This window comes from Cicer arietinum, chromosome 4 (genome assembly GCF_000331145.2).
Source record: "Cicer arietinum cultivar CDC Frontier isolate Library 1 chromosome 4, Cicar.CDCFrontier_v2.0, whole genome shotgun sequence".
Classification (NCBI taxonomy): domain Eukaryota; kingdom Viridiplantae; phylum Streptophyta; class Magnoliopsida; order Fabales; family Fabaceae; genus Cicer; species Cicer arietinum.
In genome coordinates, this window is record NC_021163.2 from 32,522,754 (window position 1) to 32,544,060 (window position 21,307).

Here is a 21,307-nt window from a genome sequence, read left to right on the forward strand (position 1 = left end):
GAAAGATTTGTTAGAGATTTTCCTTGACGTCATAATAAGTATGAACGTTTAGAGCTACACCTTCAAGACCTGGGCAAGTATTGGTATAGACCCTACCTTTGGGAAAATCTAAGTTGTGGAGAAATATCTGTTATACTTTCCTTCACGTCATAATAAGGGTTGCCGAATAAAGTCACACCTTCAAGAACTGGGCGAATATCGGTATAGACCTGACGCTAAGGAAAATCTACATTATAGAGAAAGATCCATTAAAAACTTCCCTTGATGTCATAATAAGGATGATCAATTAGAATCACATATTATATGTTATTGGGAAAGATCTGATAAAGAATTTCCTTGATGTAATAAGTATGATCAAGTAGAGTCCCACTTCTACTAATTCATAAAAAAGAAGAAAAATGATAACACACACAAACATACAAAAAGATGCTAACAGAACTAAAAGCGGAATAGATAACAACACTAATTGGTAATAGAGCTCAGCTCAGTTACAAAAACAACATAGTTAAGGTCCAAAAGTGACCGCACAAAATGCTTAGAGTAAATGACCTAAAGCTGGTCTTATAGACGATGCAAAGTAACACATCAAAATATAACAAGGAAGAATAAAAATAGTAGAATAATCAGTACTAAATTTGATTACTAGATCAGGCTCTCCAATTAAGTTGAAAATGATCATCTTCAACTAAATGAGTGATGCCTAATCATCAACATAGGCATCAAGAGGTACAACCTAGAAGAAGGAAGACTAAAAAATCAACAATTGTCAACTCTTTGTTATGGGCATGTAGAATGAATATAACTTAGCACTAAGAGGCATATATGATCCCAAATTGGTACACAAATGGGTTGTTGTAGAACCTTGTTTGACGCAAAGAAAGGTTCAAGGCTAGAATAAAATTCTAAGCAACAAGATTAGAGGGTGGGGTCGACCTCAACTTAACGTGAGTAGGGCTGAGTTCACCTCAGCCATGGGAGAGAGTGAGGATGACCTAACCCAGGCGCTAGGATACAATTGTAAGCACATATCAGCGAGAGAAGTGGGTGGGGGCTAACCTCACTTCTGCGTGTGAAAGGAAAAGGTGAAGAAGAGGTCACCTCAATAGCTAAGGCAACTCACTTCAACATTGACAAAAAAATAATATAAATAAATATGAACAAGGTCAACATGGCGTCTACAATAGCTAATTCAGAAACCTAGATGTGTAGAGAGAATAAGATGAGGGCGAGTTAGCCTCAATGCTAGTTCTATATGCGACCCCAACACGTTGTTACAAGGAAAGATCATGCCAAGTCCACCTTGGTGTTAATGGACCTTCGTAGGTGCATATCAACTATATGGGCTTCTAAATAATTATGGCTTAGAGAGTAAGAATAAAAAAATGAAGGGCAAAATTACAAAGGCACAAAAGGCAGTGGGAGAAATGGAGAGGAGTTGCGAAATATGTACTTGTGGACTAGGACTAGTACAACTCAACCTGGTAGAGAACAAGTGTATATGTCTTAACAGGCTTTACGCTTGGTGGACTATGGACTAATACATACCGACTTGATGAAGAACAAATGTCTACGCATTAACAGAGTTAATGAATCATCTATATCTCAACAAGTTTGACGCTTTGTGGATTATGGACTGATATTTGTCGACCTAATGGAGAACAAATGTTTATGCCTTAACAGGCTTGAAGTTTGGTGGATTGTGGACTAGCATGGATGATCATATCACGTGGCCTATGTTATTTCATCTTAAATATCTAAGTATAACTCAACACCAACTCCACCATTTTGCTTTGTTTAGACATTCAGCTCAACATAGCTCATCTTAACTATTGAACTCAGCCTAGCCCAGCTCCACCATTCAATTCTTCCTAGTTCAACCTAGCATAGCTCAACCAATCATTTCAGCCTAGCTCAACTCCACCATTTAGCTCAGCCTAGTTCAGCTCTACCATTCAAATCATGTTGAGCTCTACCATGATCAAATGCACTAAGCTCACCCTGAATTCAACTACACAAGTCAGTCGACAACAAGTTGTTGTCCAAGTGAAATTTGTGGTCCTCTTGAGAATCATTCCTTGACATGCTAATCATCTTTCCCAGATGAGTGATGTGAGCCATGTGTGCTACAACTTCTCGTCACATATACTGACAAACTGTATGGAAAAGGAAAAACCAATTCCACACACTATAGAACTCTTACGAACGAGTAGTGTGGATCTTAAAGATTTTACCTATTGGGCTTGGATGTCCAAATAAAGGCTCATTAGGTCATGAAGAGAAGACTATAAAATGATACACTTTGGAGGAAAAAGGGGCATATTCATGATATCTTAAAAGTGTATTTTCACCTCATCTATTTCAGAGTATTATTGGAGCTCCTCCTAGGTAGTTCCATATGATAGATCGTCTTTGTAACTTATGTTTACATACGTGAACAATATTATTTGATTATATTAATTTATCATATGTTACACAACATACAATTCATTTGTGTTTTGCTTCATTGGTGAAAACAACAAACGTTCCATTTTCTTGGTTTCTCAATTTTTATTTTCAATCTTCTTCCATTTTTATCAATCATTAATCATATAATTTTTTATGTAAAAATTTCAATCCATTTTTATTACTAGAAGTAGTGACTGCGCTGAATCCACCTTTGGTTCTATCAGCATGCAAAAATCTACGATCAATGACTATACTAAATTTTCTTTTATTTTGGTCATCACAAAGTCTTAATAAAAAATCAAAATAAGACATTAGTAGTGATTACGCTAAATCCTCTTTTGATTTGTTTACTACACGAATCATTTCAAATCTCAAAAACCTAAAATCGGCGGCTTCGCAAAATCCTTTTTTGGTTTGATTATTGTGAAAATCGTTTAAAGTATTAGCAGCGCAAAAAGTTGATGGAAAGACTAAATCCTCTTTTGGTTTGGCCATCACAATATTTTAAATGAAAAATAATTGCTTAATTGCAGTTTTTGTACCTCTATTATTATCAATTTACGGAATTGGTCCCCCTATTTTAAAAGTCAACAGTTTTGATCCCTCTCTCATATTTTTGAATTAAAAAACAACGATTTTACATATTTTTAATAACGTGACATACAATTCTAAAATATAGAACTATCTAGATGCATTAATTAATCATATGTCATTAATTAAATTAAAAATATGAAGAAAAAAATTAAAGTTGAAATTAAAGTTTTTACGGTGTATTATTCCAATTTCATAGGTATTAATCATTCTACGTCATCCGATCATTGGTCACATTGTTTAGAACATCTCACGTCATTATTTTTTAGTTAAAAGATCAGAGGAACGAACCACAATTGTCGACTTTTAAAATAGGGGGACCAATTTCGTGAATCAGTAAAAATAGAGGGACTAAAATTGCAATTAAGTAAAAAAAGAATTTAATAACTACAAGTAACGGCGCATCACTACTTTGGTTTCAATCATCAAACAAATTCAAAAATCAATGACCATGTTAAATTCTCTTTTAGTCTGGTCATCGCAACATTTTCAAATAAAAATAAACTCAAACATATTAGTAATGATTGCATCAAATCCTCGTTTAATTCAGTTGGTACACATTTAAAAAATAATAATAAACCATTACTTTGAAAGTTAAAACTCTTCGACAAACAAATATTTTCTATCTAAACACTGCGTAACCTTTGATTTCTCCATCGTACCTAGAGATAGTAAGAGCAGGGGACTAATCATGTCAAGTGTAATAAAAAATAATTTTCTTAAGTCTTTCAAATTATCAATTTTTGTTTGTATTAATAAAAGGGGAAATAAAATATTTTTAGATATTAATATAGTTTTGCTCAATTAACTAGAGATAATATTTTTTAAAAAGAATGTTATAGGGTGTTAATATCTTTCCTATGCATAATTGACTCTCGAAATTAAATTTGGTTCAAAAGACCAATTTCCTCTAAAAAGGGTTTTGTCCAAAAAATTTCTTCAATTAAATAAATTATTTGTAGCGACCATTGATAAAGAATATGTTGGTGTAAGCCCTAGCACGAATTTATTTTATATAGATTATTATTTATATCATAAATTTAAATCATATATCTAATTTTGGTAATATGTATAAGGTGTCCTTTATTATGTTATTAGCATTATACTATAATAAAGTGCTTAGATAGATAGTTCGTTTAATAGAACGTCAAGTGTGACTTGACCATGAGACTCTATTGAACATTATAACACTATTCTTAAAGTATCCATAGTCAAAGTAGTATTGTTAATTAGTACGACAATAATACATCGAGACTATTATTTGAGTATATTGATGACCACATTTCACATATCATGTATATGATATATTAATTCATCACTTTGGTATAAATGTTAGGTGTAATATTTATACTAGATTGATTTGCCATGAGAATGCTACATTATTGTTGTGTAAATGTCATCAGTGATTCTCATGCAACCATAGTAAGTAGTCATTCGACTTGAATTCATTACGATCCCTACATGGGGAGTTGTCGGCTTTAAGACCATCAAACATTGTCTGTAACAAGACTACCACAAAGTTGGTTATTGGGCCTGCAATAAACCTGTGGAGGGGTGTGAGTAATGTAGATATGATTTTTCTTTCCTACATAATAGGAGTTATGTCTTGGACCACTCGATAAATTGAGACTAGAAATGCATGGGCATGCTAGAATGGATCAATATGTGATATTGAGTCTATTGATTTTACGCGTCTACTCTAGGATCGAGAAATCAAGAATTAAGCATTGCAAGGATGACATATATTGTGACTTGCATTCAATTAAACATTTGGACATAGGGACAATTATTGCACACAATAAATAGTGGTTGCGATGACGTTTAAATCGTATCACCAATTTTCTCATAATTTGAGAAACAATGATGCATCGCTAGATGTCAATCACTGTTTATAATATTTTATATTATATAAACTATATATAATATTTAATATTATTGTCATTTCAGTGATAACCTATAAGGGTCACACATAGAGTACTAAAAGCGGAACAGTTGATTAATATATTAATATATTTATAATTTATTTAATTAGATTTGATTTGATAAAATAGATGAGGATTGATAATTCATTAAATTAAATATGATTTAATTTAATTAATAGAGTCTATTTAATTAAATATAATATTTTTTAGAACTTATTTTGGGTTGAAAATAGGAGTCTTAGAGTTTTAGTGGTTCACTCTCTATAAATAGAAGAGGAACATATTTCCAAGTAGTTTTAATTATCACTAACTTTATAGTTAAAACACGACTTAAAAGAGATTTTTCGTGATGAAGATTTGTATTCTCCTCGACGTTTCAAAAAGTAAACACATGAACCCTTGTTGTGAAAATTTGTGCATATGCGATCATTTGCTAAGGAAATTATCCTCTCTTGAGATTGACTTTAAAATGAGTTTTAAAAGTCTATCTCTTGCTTTTCCTACATAATAATCACTCGAATTTTCATTTCATATTCTAATCTCACAATTTTCTATTCCATATTTTAATTTCACAATTTTCATTTCGCACATTAATTAATTTATCACTCAAATGGCTACTACTGTACATAGCGAGCCCCTGATGAATTGTTGAGAAATACGGTTTTCTCGTTCATCTCACAATATATTATACTCATAAATTCAAACGCTCTCTCACCCCTTACCTTATTTCGACGCTTTCACATACGAATACGATTCCACGAGCAAACAATATTTGTTCATTGACTCTTTGTCCTTCAATCGGTCTAACTCGATAGTTTATGGGTAAATGTTAAAAATAAATTATGAAAAGATACTCTAAAAACTAAATTCGAAATTCGGTCAAGGAAAATCACCATAAATTAGAAAACCAATCAGTGGATAATAGAGCCACTTTTCACACGGTTGTTTTGGTATTGGTTTCACTCAAATAAGACTTACAGTGAAGGAGAACGGTGCAAAATAACGAATTCTACAAACGGAGAAGTCGGATATTTTAGAGAGAAATTTGAGTTGTTAAAAATCTGGAAAATTATGTTTAATTGACGAGTTAAATGAATGAAATAACATACTCAAATTTGAGCAAAAATGGAGAAAGTTTTCTGAAATAGTTATCGATCACTGGTGTCAAACAATAGGTTATTGTTGTGTTTCATCTTTGGTTTTACGGCTGCCCTTCCAACTCCCTTCCCTTTTTATTTGTTTTATTTTATTAACAATTAGGGTTCACACATGAATCAAATCCATTGGTCCCTTTATTTATGTTTTTGTTTTACTATTATTATTTTTATTTTGCTAAAAAAAATAATAATGATTTAATCTCCTTTTTAATATTCTTCCAAAAACAATTTTCCAAACATTACTAATATATTATAAATTAGAGTAATTAAAATAATCAATATAAAAAAAACATATTACTAATAATTGAAACTCTCACATTCAAAATAATCTCTACAGATATACTTATTTCTCAAAATACTCACATTATAATAATACTTGCATATTAGAAAATAGTCCAAATTATAAAATAAATAAATATAACATCAATATTTTATATTAATTATTAAATCATAATAAATATATATAAAATCACAATTTTAAAACAAGTATATAAAAATAAACGAAATCAAACACAATATCAATTCTATCTCAAGATAATTATTTATAAAAAACAATAACTAAAAATAAAAAATAGTATAAATGATTGAAATATAATGTGCATACTTAATATCAGTATCAATCAAACACACATAAAAATATTACATTAATTTGGTACGAGTATATACACGTAAAATCTTCTAAGATCTCATTCATTAAAATATTACACTAAAATACTATTTAAAAAAAATATAAAGTATAATATTTGTTATTTAGATTGCTCATGTAGTTCAATATATATAAAAGTAGCACATAATCTAAAGCATCCATATAACAAAAACTAATCACGAAATTTATTAACATGTATTTTAAAATAATTTTAAAACCAGATTAATTATTTAAAATCATATTTCATTAATAAAATAATTTATTATAAAATTTGGGGTGTTACATCAAGCAGCGAGCCCAAATTGTTTCATAAAAATAAAAATAAAAGAAAATAAAAATATAAACTAACAAAAACGAATTGACAAAAAACAAAACAACCCAAAAATAAATAAAATAAAACACCAAAATACAAGTAAAGGGAAGCAAACTTTTGCTACCAAATACAAATTGGCTAAAATATTAAATAACATAAACCTAATTGTAGCTAAAACAAGGCAATTATCAATCAGAAAGGAAGAAGGTAAAATCAAAAGGAAATGTAGTAATGACATTAAAAATAAGTTTAAAGGTGATTTATTTTATAATCAATTGCATGCCTATTGTTTCATAATTTTTGAATGATTCCAACATAAATTTTGATGATAAAAGATGTTTGGGGGAGAAAAAGTTACAAACTTCATACAAAAAGTTCCAAGCTTTAGGACTTTCAAGTTTGTGATTAAAGTGTTATATTAAAGTTGCAATTTGGTAATAAAACTTCCATTTTTATGAACATAATTTGTATCTTTATGCCTAGAAAAAACAAAATTTAGCCTTTGATTTGAAAGTTTCAAATTTTATGCTAAGTTTCCAGCTTTATGTTTTAGACTTGTGATTGGAATCAAGATTTGGTTTTTTTTTTTTTTTAAGATACGATTATCTTGCCTTTTTGATGAATTTGTAAATTTTGGTAGTTAACTTGTAATTTTAGGGATCATTGGTGTTTAAAGATATAGAAAATAGATCCAAAGAGAAATATTTAAAATTACAATTTTCTCCCAACATTTAGGCTTTGGCTGTGAGGTAAGCTCAAGGGAAAGAAATTTTTGACAATTTGTGTTTCTTAAGGGTTTGATAACTTTTCTTGTTTTGGAAAAATGAAAGAACTCATGAAAGTTGTTTCAGTTGAAGCTTTGAAAAGAATGAACAATCTATTTTCAAGACTAGGATTTTCAACAAGTTAAAGCGTTATTGTTTTTTTTTTTTTTGGTTATTTGTTGTTGTTGAAAAACTTTGATGACTTTAAAGTTTGGGAGACTTTATTTATTTTCTTGTTGATGTGATTAAGTTGTTAAATACTTTATTTTTGAAGTTTTTGAGAAAAAGGAATGATTTTACAAGAACTTGATCTTGACAACAATATCAATGGTAAGTAATTAATTAATTCTAATAAAATATAATTGTTATTAGATTTCCTTGTTTGTATTTTTTATATTAAGTTGTTTGTATTTTGACTTTCTGTAATGTCTATATCTATGAGATTGAGTTCTGATAGTTGACATCAGTGAAAACAAATTATCATTTCCGACATATTTGAAAGTATTTAATTTGTGACTAAAATTGTGTAAAATTTCTTTTATGACCGTGTGAATCAAGATGTATGATGCCTTTACTCTTAAGATCCAAAAAGATTATGAAAATATTTAATTTTCCGCTGAAATTTAAATAAGTATGGAGGAGTTAAAATTTGAAAATAAGTCTGAGGTTTATGGTGCACATGATACAACTTGTTTCTTCTTTGATCGTGTGTTTTGCCTCGTGCTTATTCCATTGGAACTATAGTGAGTTTCTCTTTCTTCGAATATTAAATTCATTGTTGCTTTTGTCGTTTCAGTTCAGATAAGTGTTCTTTGTTTTAGTTTTAAATTTATTATGTAAGATTCTTCTTTCTAACCTTGTTTAAGATCAATAATCCTTTCCTTTTGGTATTGTCCACATGTAATCATTATTCTTGAAGTTTTGAGATCAAAGTAGGAATCTTTGAACTATAAGATTACTATCTTTGCTCTATGCCTTAATAATCAAGTGTGTAGGTGATGACCTATTTTGCATATAGTGTTTATATGATTATGTGTTATAATTAGAAAATGTCTATTTCTCTTAATGTGCTAAAAACCTTATTGCATGATAGTTTATTATTTATTATATTTACATGTTGATGGTTGCTTATTATGTTTGGTAATGATTAGTGATTTGTTGATCATTGGTATGCATTTATAATAATTCTATTTAATCAATATTGATGTATTACGATATTAATCAATTAGACGTGTTAGGTTAATCAGTTATAAAAACTAGAATCAATATATTAATTGATTAGAGTATGGAAAATTCATTAGATAATTGATTAGATAATTTTCGTAATTATTAGGTGATAAGTAAATTCAAAATTTGTCTAAGTGATGATCTGTAATGATAATTAATGAACTAATAGGTTTAACATAAGTTAATTGATTAGCTAAAATTAACAATCAATTTAGGATTTAATCAAAATTAAATAAATAGTTAAAGTTAACTATAATTGATTAATTAGTTGATTACATAAAGAATATAGACTTAGTATTAAAGGGGATACATAATTAATATGTGGATAATTGAGTAATGATTATTAGTTTATTATAATTGTAAGTAATTAACTAACTAAGATCAACGATGATGAATATTAGTTAATTAATTAAGGAAGATGTGAGAGAGATGTTAAGTAAGAATGGTGATTAATGTTAATAATAATAGTTAATTAATTAAAATGGATTAGTTAATTGAGAACACTTATTATGACGTTAAGGTTTAGTAATGTTGATGATAATAAATTTGTGGTTGATTATGTTTATGATAAATAATTATGGTTGATTATTGTTGAATTATGATTGATGTGTATGATTGATATGTGAGTGATGATTATAATCGTCATGATACAAAAGTCACTTATATGAGTTGTGTGTCTAAAGATGATGTTGACAAATGGTGATAGCATGTATAATACACAAGTCACATATATGAACTATGTTCCCTAGCTAAATTGAAGGTATAAAAACATAAGAAAAAATATGTTTTAATTGTATTCGCCATTTTTTAAAGCTTCTTTGTTAGTTTAAAATAGACTATTTATCAAAAATTTATCTTATAGTTAAAACATGAAAACGATGGAAGATAAGACATAAAGAATTTGAAGCAAAAATAAAGAGATACATAAGTTGTAAAACACAATAATATTTATACTAGTTTGCAACAATTGTTGTTACATCTAATCTCCCCCTTACAAAGAGATTTCCCTATTACAACCAAGGACTTAATCGACTAGTATTATTAATCAAACCTCTCCAGACTTTGAGTATTATAAACTTATATTGAGTTGAATATTTTTTACTTTATCTCTCTAAGTTTCCTATAATAACATGTCATGACAAGAAACCATAAGTATTATCTCTAGATTTCTCAAGAATATTGAAAAAAAATGTCTCTTGAGTCTGTATTGTAATGTCTTAACATGCAACCAGAAGTAAACTATTTGGATTTCTCAAGAATATTGACAGACCATGCCTTTAGAGTTGAGTTTGTACAGTACTTCTCTAGGTTTTAAGTATTGTTCTAACCACCTCTCCAGGCTACCCTTAGAGACCTTTTATCCTTCTTAACAACCCCAACAAAAATACCTTTTTATGTTGTTCAAAAACCAAGTGTTTACCCATGTCTCCAAACGTCCCTTTAACTAAAGGAGGTTGTCACTACCAAACATATTTACATTCAATCTTACACGTTTGTGTCTTACATGACACAAAATTCGTTCTAGAATTCTAACTCTCATTGAGAGTATATTACAATTCAAAATCCTATATAATATCAATTCTAGTATCACATAGTAATGTGAACTAATATCTTTAGACCAAAACTTCATTAGAGCTTTGATCAACATAACTCTCTTCTAAGCTATAACTGACTCTTTCATTTGTGAACATATTATAAACTTTCTTCATAGTTGACAATATGTTTTATGCGCTTCACGCGTAAACATTTATCACTAAATCACAATTTCTTATGTTACTTATGTCAATAGCATAGATTCTTACTAAGTCTTAAACAATTTGCACACTTAAAGTAGTCAACTAGTGGATAATTGTTATTTTGCTTTGTTATAATTAAAATATCAATATTAGGTATTTGTATTTGAACCAAGCTTGGTTCTTATATAAACAATATCGTTGTTGTTGTTGATGGATAATTATGTTATATTTGTATGCAGGTATAACTAGGGCATTGGGTGGGGGGTTGTAATCGTGATAAAATTAAGAGTACTTGAAGGGATTATTTGCAGTAACAACTTTACATAAAAGTAAGTAAGTACTGCTGAGACAATCTACAAAATTCTTGTTAACTATAACTAGACACTTTAGTTTGTTCGGGCAAGATGATGTCTTCTTACTTGTCACAACCTGAATTAGTTAGATCTGTGTGTTCTAATTAAACGTTGATAGGAGTGCATGACATTCTATATGTTTCATGCATGCGTATTTCATACATTGCATGACCCACCATTGATGAATGATTATAATTAAATGGATAATTTAATCAAGTTGATGATATGATGACAAATAATTAATGATGATTATGTGACTAAGTGTTTATTTGTTATATGATGATAAATGATTAAAGGCAATGATGTAATCATTGTTATGTGATGTATGACAATATGTATGTTGCCCGAACTTTTATTATAATTGTTCTACTTGCATTATGTGTTTTGATTGAGATTCTCTATTGCACAACAATCCAAATATACTAAGATAACGAAATCTAGTTGCAGTTCTCAAGATCTAACGTTATGAGTTCGAGGATTCGAAGTCATTGACTATAGTTTACATTAGGCTATGACCATGTGATTTTGGGGATCAAAATTATTTGAGTTAAATATGTTTATTCCCTACAAAATTTCAACATTTTTATTTGTCCCTACAACATAAAAATACAAGTTTTAGTCCCAACAAAACTATCACACATGCAATTTTAGTCTCAACAAAATTATCATGCATGCAGTTTTAGTCTCCGCTGTTAAGTGAACATATATTTTTGAATAAATTTTCTTCAACCATATTTATCTCAATATAAAAAGTTCATCTATAAAAATATTTTTGTTACTTTTATCTTGAGTTTTTTATATTAAAAAAATTTATATTTAATGCATCCGTATTTAAAAAATTCTAAACTAAAATCGTTTGTTGGACAATTTTACCGGTATTAACATTTGCATTTTTATTTTACATAGACTAAAATTTAAATATTGAAATTTTGTAATTATTATATATATATATATATATATATATATATATATATATAACCCAAATTATTTTGTAAAAGTTGAAGTATTAATTTTCCTCTACATTACATAATATCTTTTGCAACAGTAATTTATTGAAGTATTTTTTAAAGTTTTTATTTCCGGAAATTTTTTGGGACTTATTAAATAAACTCATTATTAGGGCAAAGTAGATGCCTTTACTTCAAAACAGCCAAATCAACGTGACATCTTTCTTCTCCCTCTTCTCTTTGTTCATCCTTTGAAACTCGACACAATCTATTCTTGTGTGCTATGTTACCTTGCACTTTACGTATAACATCTTCATACATTTTGAGACCACTCCAATTCCTTCGCCTGCTTCCATCATCAGCAAAAACATATTCTCTAAAGGAACAATATAACTTTATAGGGCCCCACCATCTTTTACGTTGAAAGTGCATCAAAAACGTCGATTAGTTAGGTGCTTTTACTTAATTAACCCATGCATCCACTAATACATGCACTGATATTGGTCAATTTTTTAATGATCCCTAAACCAAACATCCAAAATCTAGAGATTTTCCTTTGGCCAAGAGCATATAGCACTTGCTTAGTTGCTTTTAAACTTCTTGTACAAAGAAAAGGCTTTCTCATTATTGTTACAACCATAAAACTAGAAAGCTATAAAATTTTATACGATTATTTGTTTTATAAAATTAATTATTTAATGAGTAAGAAGGAATAGAATCATAAATAAAATAATTAAAAAGAAAAGTAAAACTGAAAAAAGAAATTACTTCAAAACTTTATATATTTTTAAAAAGAACTTATTTAAATAGAAAGTAAAATTAGAAGGAAACAACGTTATCAAACTTACACAAAAATTCCACGAAAAGTGGTTACCACACCAAGCTTAACTGGCTTCACAAGTTATCTCTACTTTGAAGCACTTGCACAACAACTCGGGTGTCACCTCACATCACAACCCCCAGAAAAATAAAATAAAAACACCATTTCAAAGTTCCACCTGTCACCATTGATAACATTTATTTGTAAATGTAATAACGACAATTAATCCAATAATGCGAAACATTAATACAATAATGTGAAACATTACCTAATAAGATCATTTCCCAACACCAAACCCCGTATAAAGAAAACAAAATAACAAAAATTTAAAAATAATAATAAGGTATCAGATAACAAATCGATGATTCCACTACACCAAACTACTACTAGTTGCAGTTGCATTCAAGCATAAGGAACCGACACACCCAACACAATCAACTTACATACCTGTCGGTAACCACAACCTTACACAAAACAACTTACACTGTTTGTGTGTATGTGTGTGGTTTCTTTTTTGGTTCAAGCTGGCACAGAAATTAGAAAATTAAAAAACAAACAACACTAAGAGAAACTAACATTCATTCAACTCAACTCAAGTCAATTTAGTTCAAGTACCAAAATACACACACTCACACACACAAGAATTAACACTTTTTTTTTTCTTTTCTCAATGTTGGTCCAAGAGCGTTCTTCAGCTCAAAAACCTTCAAATCAAAATCCAAATCCAAAACCAAAGATCTATTTGCGAGACACTCATCTTCCTACAAACCGTATCGTCGAGACTAACAACCTCGACTTCTCCGTATGGGTATCCGACAACCTCTACAAGATCGTTTCAGTTTCACTTCTCGTAGTAACTGTCGCGGCACTCTTCTTCCTCCGTAACGTCGGTGATACCGCAGCGTTACTCTGTTTCGAGAATAAAGCGCGTGATCTTGAGAAGATCGAGTACCCGCGCGTGGATTGGAACAAAATCACTCCAATCGCCGACAAGACTTCGAGGTACGCGAGTTTTAGGTCTGAGAAATGGATCGTTGTTTCGGTTTCTGGTTACCCTAGCGATTCGTTGAAGAAGCTTGTGAAGGTGAAAGGTTGGCAGGTTGTTGCGATCGGAGATTCGAGAACGCCGTCGGATTGGAATTTGAAAGGTGCGATCTTTTTGTCTTTGGAGGAACAAGCTAATTTAGGGTTTAGGGTTGTTGATTACTTGCCTTATGATTCTTATGTTAGGAAAAATGTTGGGTATTTGTTTGCAATTCAACATGGTGCTAAGAAGATTTTTGATGCTGATGATAGAGGGGAAGTAATTGATGGGGATTTGGGTAAACATTTTGATGTTGAATTGGTTGGTGAGAGTGCTAGGCAAGAGGTTTTGTTGCAGTATAGTCATGATAACCCTAATAGAAGTGTTGTGAATCCTTATGTTCATTTCGGACAGCGTTCGGTTTGGCCGAGAGGTTTGCCGTTGGAGAATGTAGGTGAAATTGGGCATGAAGAGTTTTACACTCAGGTGTTTGGTGGGAAACAGTTTATTCAGCAGGGTATATCTAATGGTCTTCCAGATGTTGATTCTGTGTTTTATTTTACGCGGAAATCGGGTTTGGAACCATTTGACATTAGATTTGATGAGCATGCGCCAAAGGTTGCGTTGCCGCAGGGTGTGATGATGCCGGTTAATTCTTTTAATACAATGTACCATTCTCCTGCGTTTTGGGCTTTGATGCTTCCGGCGTCGGTTAGTAGGATGTCATCTGATGTTTTGAGAGGTTATTGGGGACAGAGGCTTCTTTGGGAAGTTGGTGGTTATGTTGTGGTTTATCCGCCTACTGTTCATAGGTATGACAGGGTTGAGGCTTATCCGTTTTCAGAGGAGAAAGATCTTCATGTGAATGTCGGTCGTTTAATCAAGTATTTGGTTTTGTGGAGATCGAATAAGCATAGGTTGTTTGAGAAGATCTTGGATTTGAGCTATGCAATGGCAGAGGAGGGTTTTTGGACTGACAAGGATGTGAAACTTACTGCTGCTTGGCTGCAGGATTTATTAGCTGTTGGTTATCAGCAGCCGAGGTTAATGTCTTTGGAACTCGGTCGTCCGAGAGCAAATATTGGTCACGGAGACCAGAGGGAGTTCATCCCGCAAAAGTTGCCGTCTGTTCATCTTGGAGTTGAAGAAACGGGAACTGTGAATTACGAAATTGGTAATTTAATCCGATGGAGGAAAACTTTTGGGAATATTGTGCTCATCATGCATTGCAGTGGGCCGGTCGAACGTACGGCCCTTGAATGGAGGTTGCTATACGGGAGAATATTCAGAACCGTTGTTATTTTGTCGGAAAAGAAGGACGTAGATCTTGTTGTACAGGAAACCCATTTGGACCAAGCATACAAGTATGTCTGCTATTATTTTGCTTAAAAGTGAATCGTATGAGTTACTCTTATTCTATGATTAATGTGTATTAGTGATGGTTTTCATTCATTCTGTCCACATTAACCTAAAACTTAACCCTGGCATTTCACAATTACATGTGATGGTTTTATTTCTTTTTTAGTAAAAAGAGGAAAAAATTGAACTTGATATCAAAAGTTTTATGGACAATAAAAGAATTAAGTTTGAAGAATAAAATAAACATAATATGTCAAGTGAAGTAACTGTTTTGTGCTGTTAGCTGTCTTATTATGCAATATTCAGATAGTTTGCTTATGTGTTGGGCTGCTGTAAAATGTGAATTGTGCTTAGACAACAGAAAGGATACAACTCATATTACTTTAAGCATGCAAACATTAGTATATGAAAATGAGATGTCATGTATTAAAAATGTTACCTATTTTTACTGTGAAGCATTTATTTCTATTTCCATTAACTTTTTCGTTAATCATAAAAGGATTTGGAAAACAGATTGATTACTATGTTAAATATGAAAATAGATTTTAGATAGATACAGAAATAAAGCAGAAAAGGGGATTGTAGAAGGAAGGAAATAAGGCTTTATCGAAGTAGTACTTGTGAATTGTGATGCTCTTCCTTGATATGACAGACTTTGAAATTGCACCAACTTGACAAGTAGTCTTTGAACTAGAGCTGTATTTTAAACTTCTGATTGCCATATTATTTTTTCCTACTTGATATGATTTTAAATTTTTTTCCTACTAGATATAATTTTAAATTTTTTTCATTTCCTGTTTTCAGGTACATGCCAAAAATATTTGATCAATTTAGCAGTGCAGAAGGATTTTTATTCCTGCAGGACAATACAATTCTTAACTATTGGAACATACTGCAAGCTGATAAAACCAAACTGTGGATCACTAATAAGGTGATATTCCATCTGTTATTGTGTGTTTTTGTTCACTCAAATTATGGACACTTAGGTCCTGTTTGGTTTTAAAAGACTTTTTTTCACTTCCTGTTTTAATTATAATTACAAAATTACTCTCTTACTTTCAGTTTGTTTCTAGTGAAAGCAATGTGAAAACAGAAAATTTTCTCCAACACAAAATCCTCAACGACACTGTTAATAAAAAAGGCTTCTTGGCCTCTCCAATACAGAATCCTCGTCCAGTCATATGTTATGTAAATAAAAGAGTTTGGCCTCTCAAGTTGTTGATATCATGTTCAATTTTTTTTTTAGGTACCCGAGTCTTGGTCTTCTGTTTTAACCGGGGACAACGCAGACTGGTTATCTCAACAAGCAAACATGGTACAGAAAGTTGTTAGCATGATGCCAGCTCACTTTCAAGTCAATTACAAAGAAACAAGTAACAACGACAAGAACCTCTTGTTATGCAGTTCTGAGATATTCTACGTACCTCAGCGCTTCGTCAGTGATTTTGTTGAGCTTGTTAACTTAGTAGACAATCTAGAGATCCATCAGAAGGTTGCAATTCCTATGTTCTTTGTCTCCATGGATTCTCCACAGAATTTTGATCCTATTCTTGATACAACAATCTACAAGAAAAAACCTCCAACCACTAATTCCTCGACTCTTTATTCAGCTAAAGTTCCTGCTGTTCATCCATGGAGTGTATCAACTGAGCAAGAATTTATAAAGCTTATCAGAGTAATGGCTGAAGGGGATCCACTCCTTATGGAATTGGTTTAAAAGGTAGAATTGTTTCTTGATACTAGCTGAGAGGAGAGAGGACCAAGAAACATGTATAACATTTGGATAATACTTAAGCGGTCTCTTCTCAATCAAAAATTAGTGTTACAGTCTTTTTTTCATTTTTGTTTTCTCTTCTAAAATTTCTTGGGTAGTTTTTTAACCCCTTTTTTTCCCCCTCCCTTTATTCTCTCCCTTTATTGTAGATTTGTTCCACAGAGAAAATGTATTAATGCTTCTTTTCTTTTTTGTGAAAATATGAAATGGAAATGTATTTGTAATGAATATTTTGCAATTCAAGCTCTCCATTGAGAGATTCTTTTTACCTTATGAGCAGTGTTTTCCCTTTTCAACAGTTTAGTGCCACATGAAAGAAACATTGACAATGTCAACAACCTTGTAAAAGGCTTTGTTATATAATAAGGAAAGAGTAGATAAGAGTGAGCAAAAGAATATGAAGATTGATAGACCTTTAAATTATGTGAGCTTCTTCTCCCATATTTTCTTAAAAACCTTCAATTTTTGTTTGGATTAGCCAATCCATACTGGAGAAGAAACTGCCTTAAGTTATTCCATTACTTTGTTACTCACCAATTTTTTCCACCTAATCACTGGAAAAGAAATGCACTATCGACAACTACTTCTCTTGAAAGTGAATTGCAAGAGAAGGGTGTGTTTGGAAGAACTTTTATGCACTTTATTTAGACTTTTGTTTAAGTTTATTTTAATAAATAATTTTTTCAAGGTAGTTTATGAAAATTGTTTAATTATAAATATATATATATTAATTATATTTTTGTCGTTGATCATAGACATAATAGCATGCACACATGTTAATATAAGGATGTAAACATGTTAATATAAGGAGCACTTATATTCTATAAATGCTTTTTGTGAATTATAGAGGAAATGATCTTTTCATTTCTCTAATCGGAATGGTTACAATTCTGATTTAAATACAACATTCTCTAGTCTAATAAATAAATCATAATGAAATAGGATAGATTTACTTTTACAAGGTCCCTTGATATTCACTACAGTTGTGTTATATAATATGATAATCAATTAATTACATAATAACTAGTCAATAAATGACTTATTTTTAGCCACAATTTGGAATTCAACACTTCTCCTCAAGCTGCGTAGTAGATGTCAATCATGCATAACTTGGATCTTAAGTTCTCAAAATTAGATTTGTGAAGGGCCTTGGTTAGTATGTCTACAATTTGGTTCTTGGAAGGGATGTATTCCAACTTGATAATTCCACCATCAATCTTTTCTTTTATGAAATGTCTATTTATATCCTCATGTTATGTACTATCATGGTGGACTGGATTTTTGCAATATTGATGGTTGCCTTGTTGTTGCACCAGAGGCTCATGGTGGAATCCGATAGTACTCTTAATTCCTTAAGCATTATCTGCAACCAAATTCCCTCACAAATGCCATGAGCCATTTCTATGAACTCAACCGCTGCACTACTTCTTGCCACCATCGACTGTTTTGTTACTTCTCCAAGTAGTCAAGTTTCCCCACACATATGTGCAATACCCACTTGTTGACTTGCGATCAATCAATGAACCAACTCAATCTGCATTTGTGACCAATATATGGTTTTGTGTGAGTTAGGTAAATTAGCTTTCCTACCAATCTTTGGTATCTCTCCTTATCAACTTCGGGATTGCCTTCTTGTTCTGCCATTTTAAGGTTAGGTTCCATCGGTGTATCTGTTGGCTTGCACCCTAACATTCCTGATTCTTCCAACATGTCTAGCACATATTTTCTTTGGGATACGTAGATTCCATGTTTGGAACGAGCAATCTTCTTCCCAAGAAAATATGTTAGGTTTCCAAGGTCCTTGACCTCAAATTCTTTAGCTAGAAATCTCTTGAATTCTTCTATATCTTTGTCATCATCGTTTGAGATTTTGATGTCATCCACATAAACAATTAATATTGCCACCTTTCCTTCACTAGAATGCTTGACAAACATTGTACGGTCGGTTTGGCATTGAGTAAAGCCGTGACCCTTAACAACTCGAGTTAATCTTTCAAACTATTTCTGTGGGGATTGCTTAAGAACGTAAAGTGATTTATAGAGCTTGCCTACCTTGCCAATTGTTTAGGAAGTTTCTAGGCTAGTTGGTATTTTCATTTATACCTCTTCTTCGAATTCACCATTTAGAAAAGCATTCTTGATGTCTAGTTGGTGTAAGGGCCAATTTAGATTTACAGCCAAAGAGATAATGACACGAACAAAATTTAGTTTTTCCATTGGAACAAATGTTTCTTCAAAGTCCACCCCATATGATTGGGTGAACCCTTTTGCCACCAAACAAGCTTTATACCTATTCACACTCCCATCAACATTGTGCTTTATTGAGAAGATTCATTTATACCCAACTGGTTTTTTTTCCTTCTGGCAGCTCCACAAATTTCCATGTTTCATTCTTGTCTAGTGCTTTAATTTCATCTTCCACTGCAGCCTTCCATTCAACATGTTGGACAACTTCTTGAACATTTTTTAGAAGTTTTATGCTATTCAATGTGGTGATGAAGGCCTTGTATTCTTGTGACAGATTTCTATGAGATACATAATTGACAATTGGATGTTGAGTGCATGATATCACTGCTTTCCTCGCAACAATTGGTAAGTTAAGTTCATTCTCATTTAGACCGCAAGTATCATTAGGCTTAAAAACAATATTACCTGGTAGAACTTCTAAATTTGTATTTAGTTTAAAATTTTGGATTTGCCTTGGAGATGTGCAAATTTATTCCTCCATTTGAGTTTTCTTCTTCCTTGTGTACACCAGTAGTTATTTTTCTAGTTCTGTCTGATATCTGTTTGCAGGTTTTGTTGTTTCTTCAGTCACAAAGTCAATTTCTGGTTCTACAACTTGCCGCTGTATGGAGGTATGTTCTGTTTCTAAAAAAAGTTGCAAATTTTTGCGGCTGCTGCAAATTCTGTTCCATTTCATGTTGTAAATGTTGTTTCGTTTCCCAATATTGGGATTATGCTCTGTTTTGTTCTCTCTCCCCCTAAAGGCCAACTTTGGGTAGTAAGGTTGATTTTCAAAGAATGTTACATCCATGGAATGATAGAATTTTTTGCTTATGAGGCAGTAGCATATGTATCCATTCTTATTTGGTGAGTATCATAAGAATATGCATTTCAGGGATTTGGTCTCTAATTTTCCTATGTTAGGCTGGTTGTCATGCACAAATGCAGTGCAACCAAAGACTTTGGGAGGAATAGATGAAAGGATTTTAATGTGTGGGTAAATGGATAGAAGGGTTTGACAAAGGGTTTTGAACTTGAGGGATTTAGAAGAAATTTTGTTTATTAAATATGATGCTAAAAGGACGACTTCACTCCAAAAATGATTTGGTACATTAGTTGGTAACATGAGAGACCCATTAACTTCCATGAGGTGCCTATTTTTCCTCTCAGCACTACCATTTTGTTGTGGTGTGTTCATACAGCTGGTGTGGTGAATTTTTCAATGCTTGAGAAAGTGAGATTTGAGGGAATGTTGATAGTATTCACGACCATTGTCAATTCGTAGGACTTGGATTTTGGTTTGGAATTGGGTTTGGATCATATTGTTGAAGTTCTCAAAGATTTCTCCCACTTCAGATTTTTCTTTCATAAGGAACAACCAAGTAACTCGTGTATGATCATTTATCAAGGTCACAAACCATTTTGAATCAGTTATGTTCTTAACATGGGAAAGTCCTCAAACATCACTATGGATTAATGAGAAAGGTTGGGATGGTTTATAAGATTGAGGAGGATAATGGTTGCGTGAGTGTTTGAATAATTGACAGATTTCACATTGAAACAAATTTGAATTTTTATTGAATAGAGAAGGAAACGTTTTTTCAAGGTACAAAAAGTTTGGATGTCCTAAACGATAGTGCCATAGCATGACAGCTTCCTCTGGGTTTTCACCACTTGATGCAGCAACGTAGACTAAATTATTTCTTCTCTTCTTGAACTCACTAGCTTGAAGAAAGTTGAGACTTGCATATTCCTCAACATTGCCAATTTTCCTCCACGAATCCAGATCCTGAAATTCACATAGGTGAGGCAAAAATTTAGTGAAACAATTTAGATCTTGAGTCAATTTACTTATGGGCAAAAGATTGCAATTCAACTTTGGAACATAAAGAACTGAGTTAACAGTAATTTCCTTGGAGATGATTATTGAGACTTTACCAATCACTTTTGTTTTTGTGCCATCTGTTATTTGTACCTTAGAATTGTCATTGTATGGGGAATAT

The 21,307-nt window shown here is 31.6% G+C and overlaps 1 protein-coding gene across 1 annotated transcript; it reads left to right on the top strand.

The window, feature by feature from the left end:
* The first annotated feature begins 13,455 nt into the window (after positions 1-13,455).
* Positions 13,456-17,351, top strand: LOC101510562 (probable glycosyltransferase STELLO2). Its single transcript, XM_004513799.4, has 3 exons — positions 13,456-15,309; positions 16,109-16,235; positions 16,551-17,351. The coding sequence occupies exons 1-3, from the start codon at positions 13,592-13,594 to the stop codon at positions 17,019-17,021; spliced, it is 2,316 nt and encodes a 771-aa protein (XP_004513856.1). The 5' UTR covers positions 13,456-13,591; the 3' UTR covers positions 17,022-17,351.
* The last annotated feature ends 3,956 nt before the right edge of the window (positions 17,352-21,307 follow it).

Excerpts from the sequence above, each read along its gene's own strand:
- LOC101510562 (XM_004513799.4), top strand. The coding sequence starts at position 13,592 with ATGTTGGTCCAAGAGCGTTCTTCAGCTCAAAAACCTTCAAATCAAAAT. Across the intron at positions 15,310-16,108 it reads CATTTGGACCAAGCATACAA|GTACATGCCAAAAATATTTG; the intron begins GTATGTCTGCTA and ends TCCTGTTTTCAG. Across the intron at positions 16,236-16,550 it reads AACTGTGGATCACTAATAAG|GTACCCGAGTCTTGGTCTTC; the intron begins GTGATATTCCAT and ends TTTTTTTTTTAG.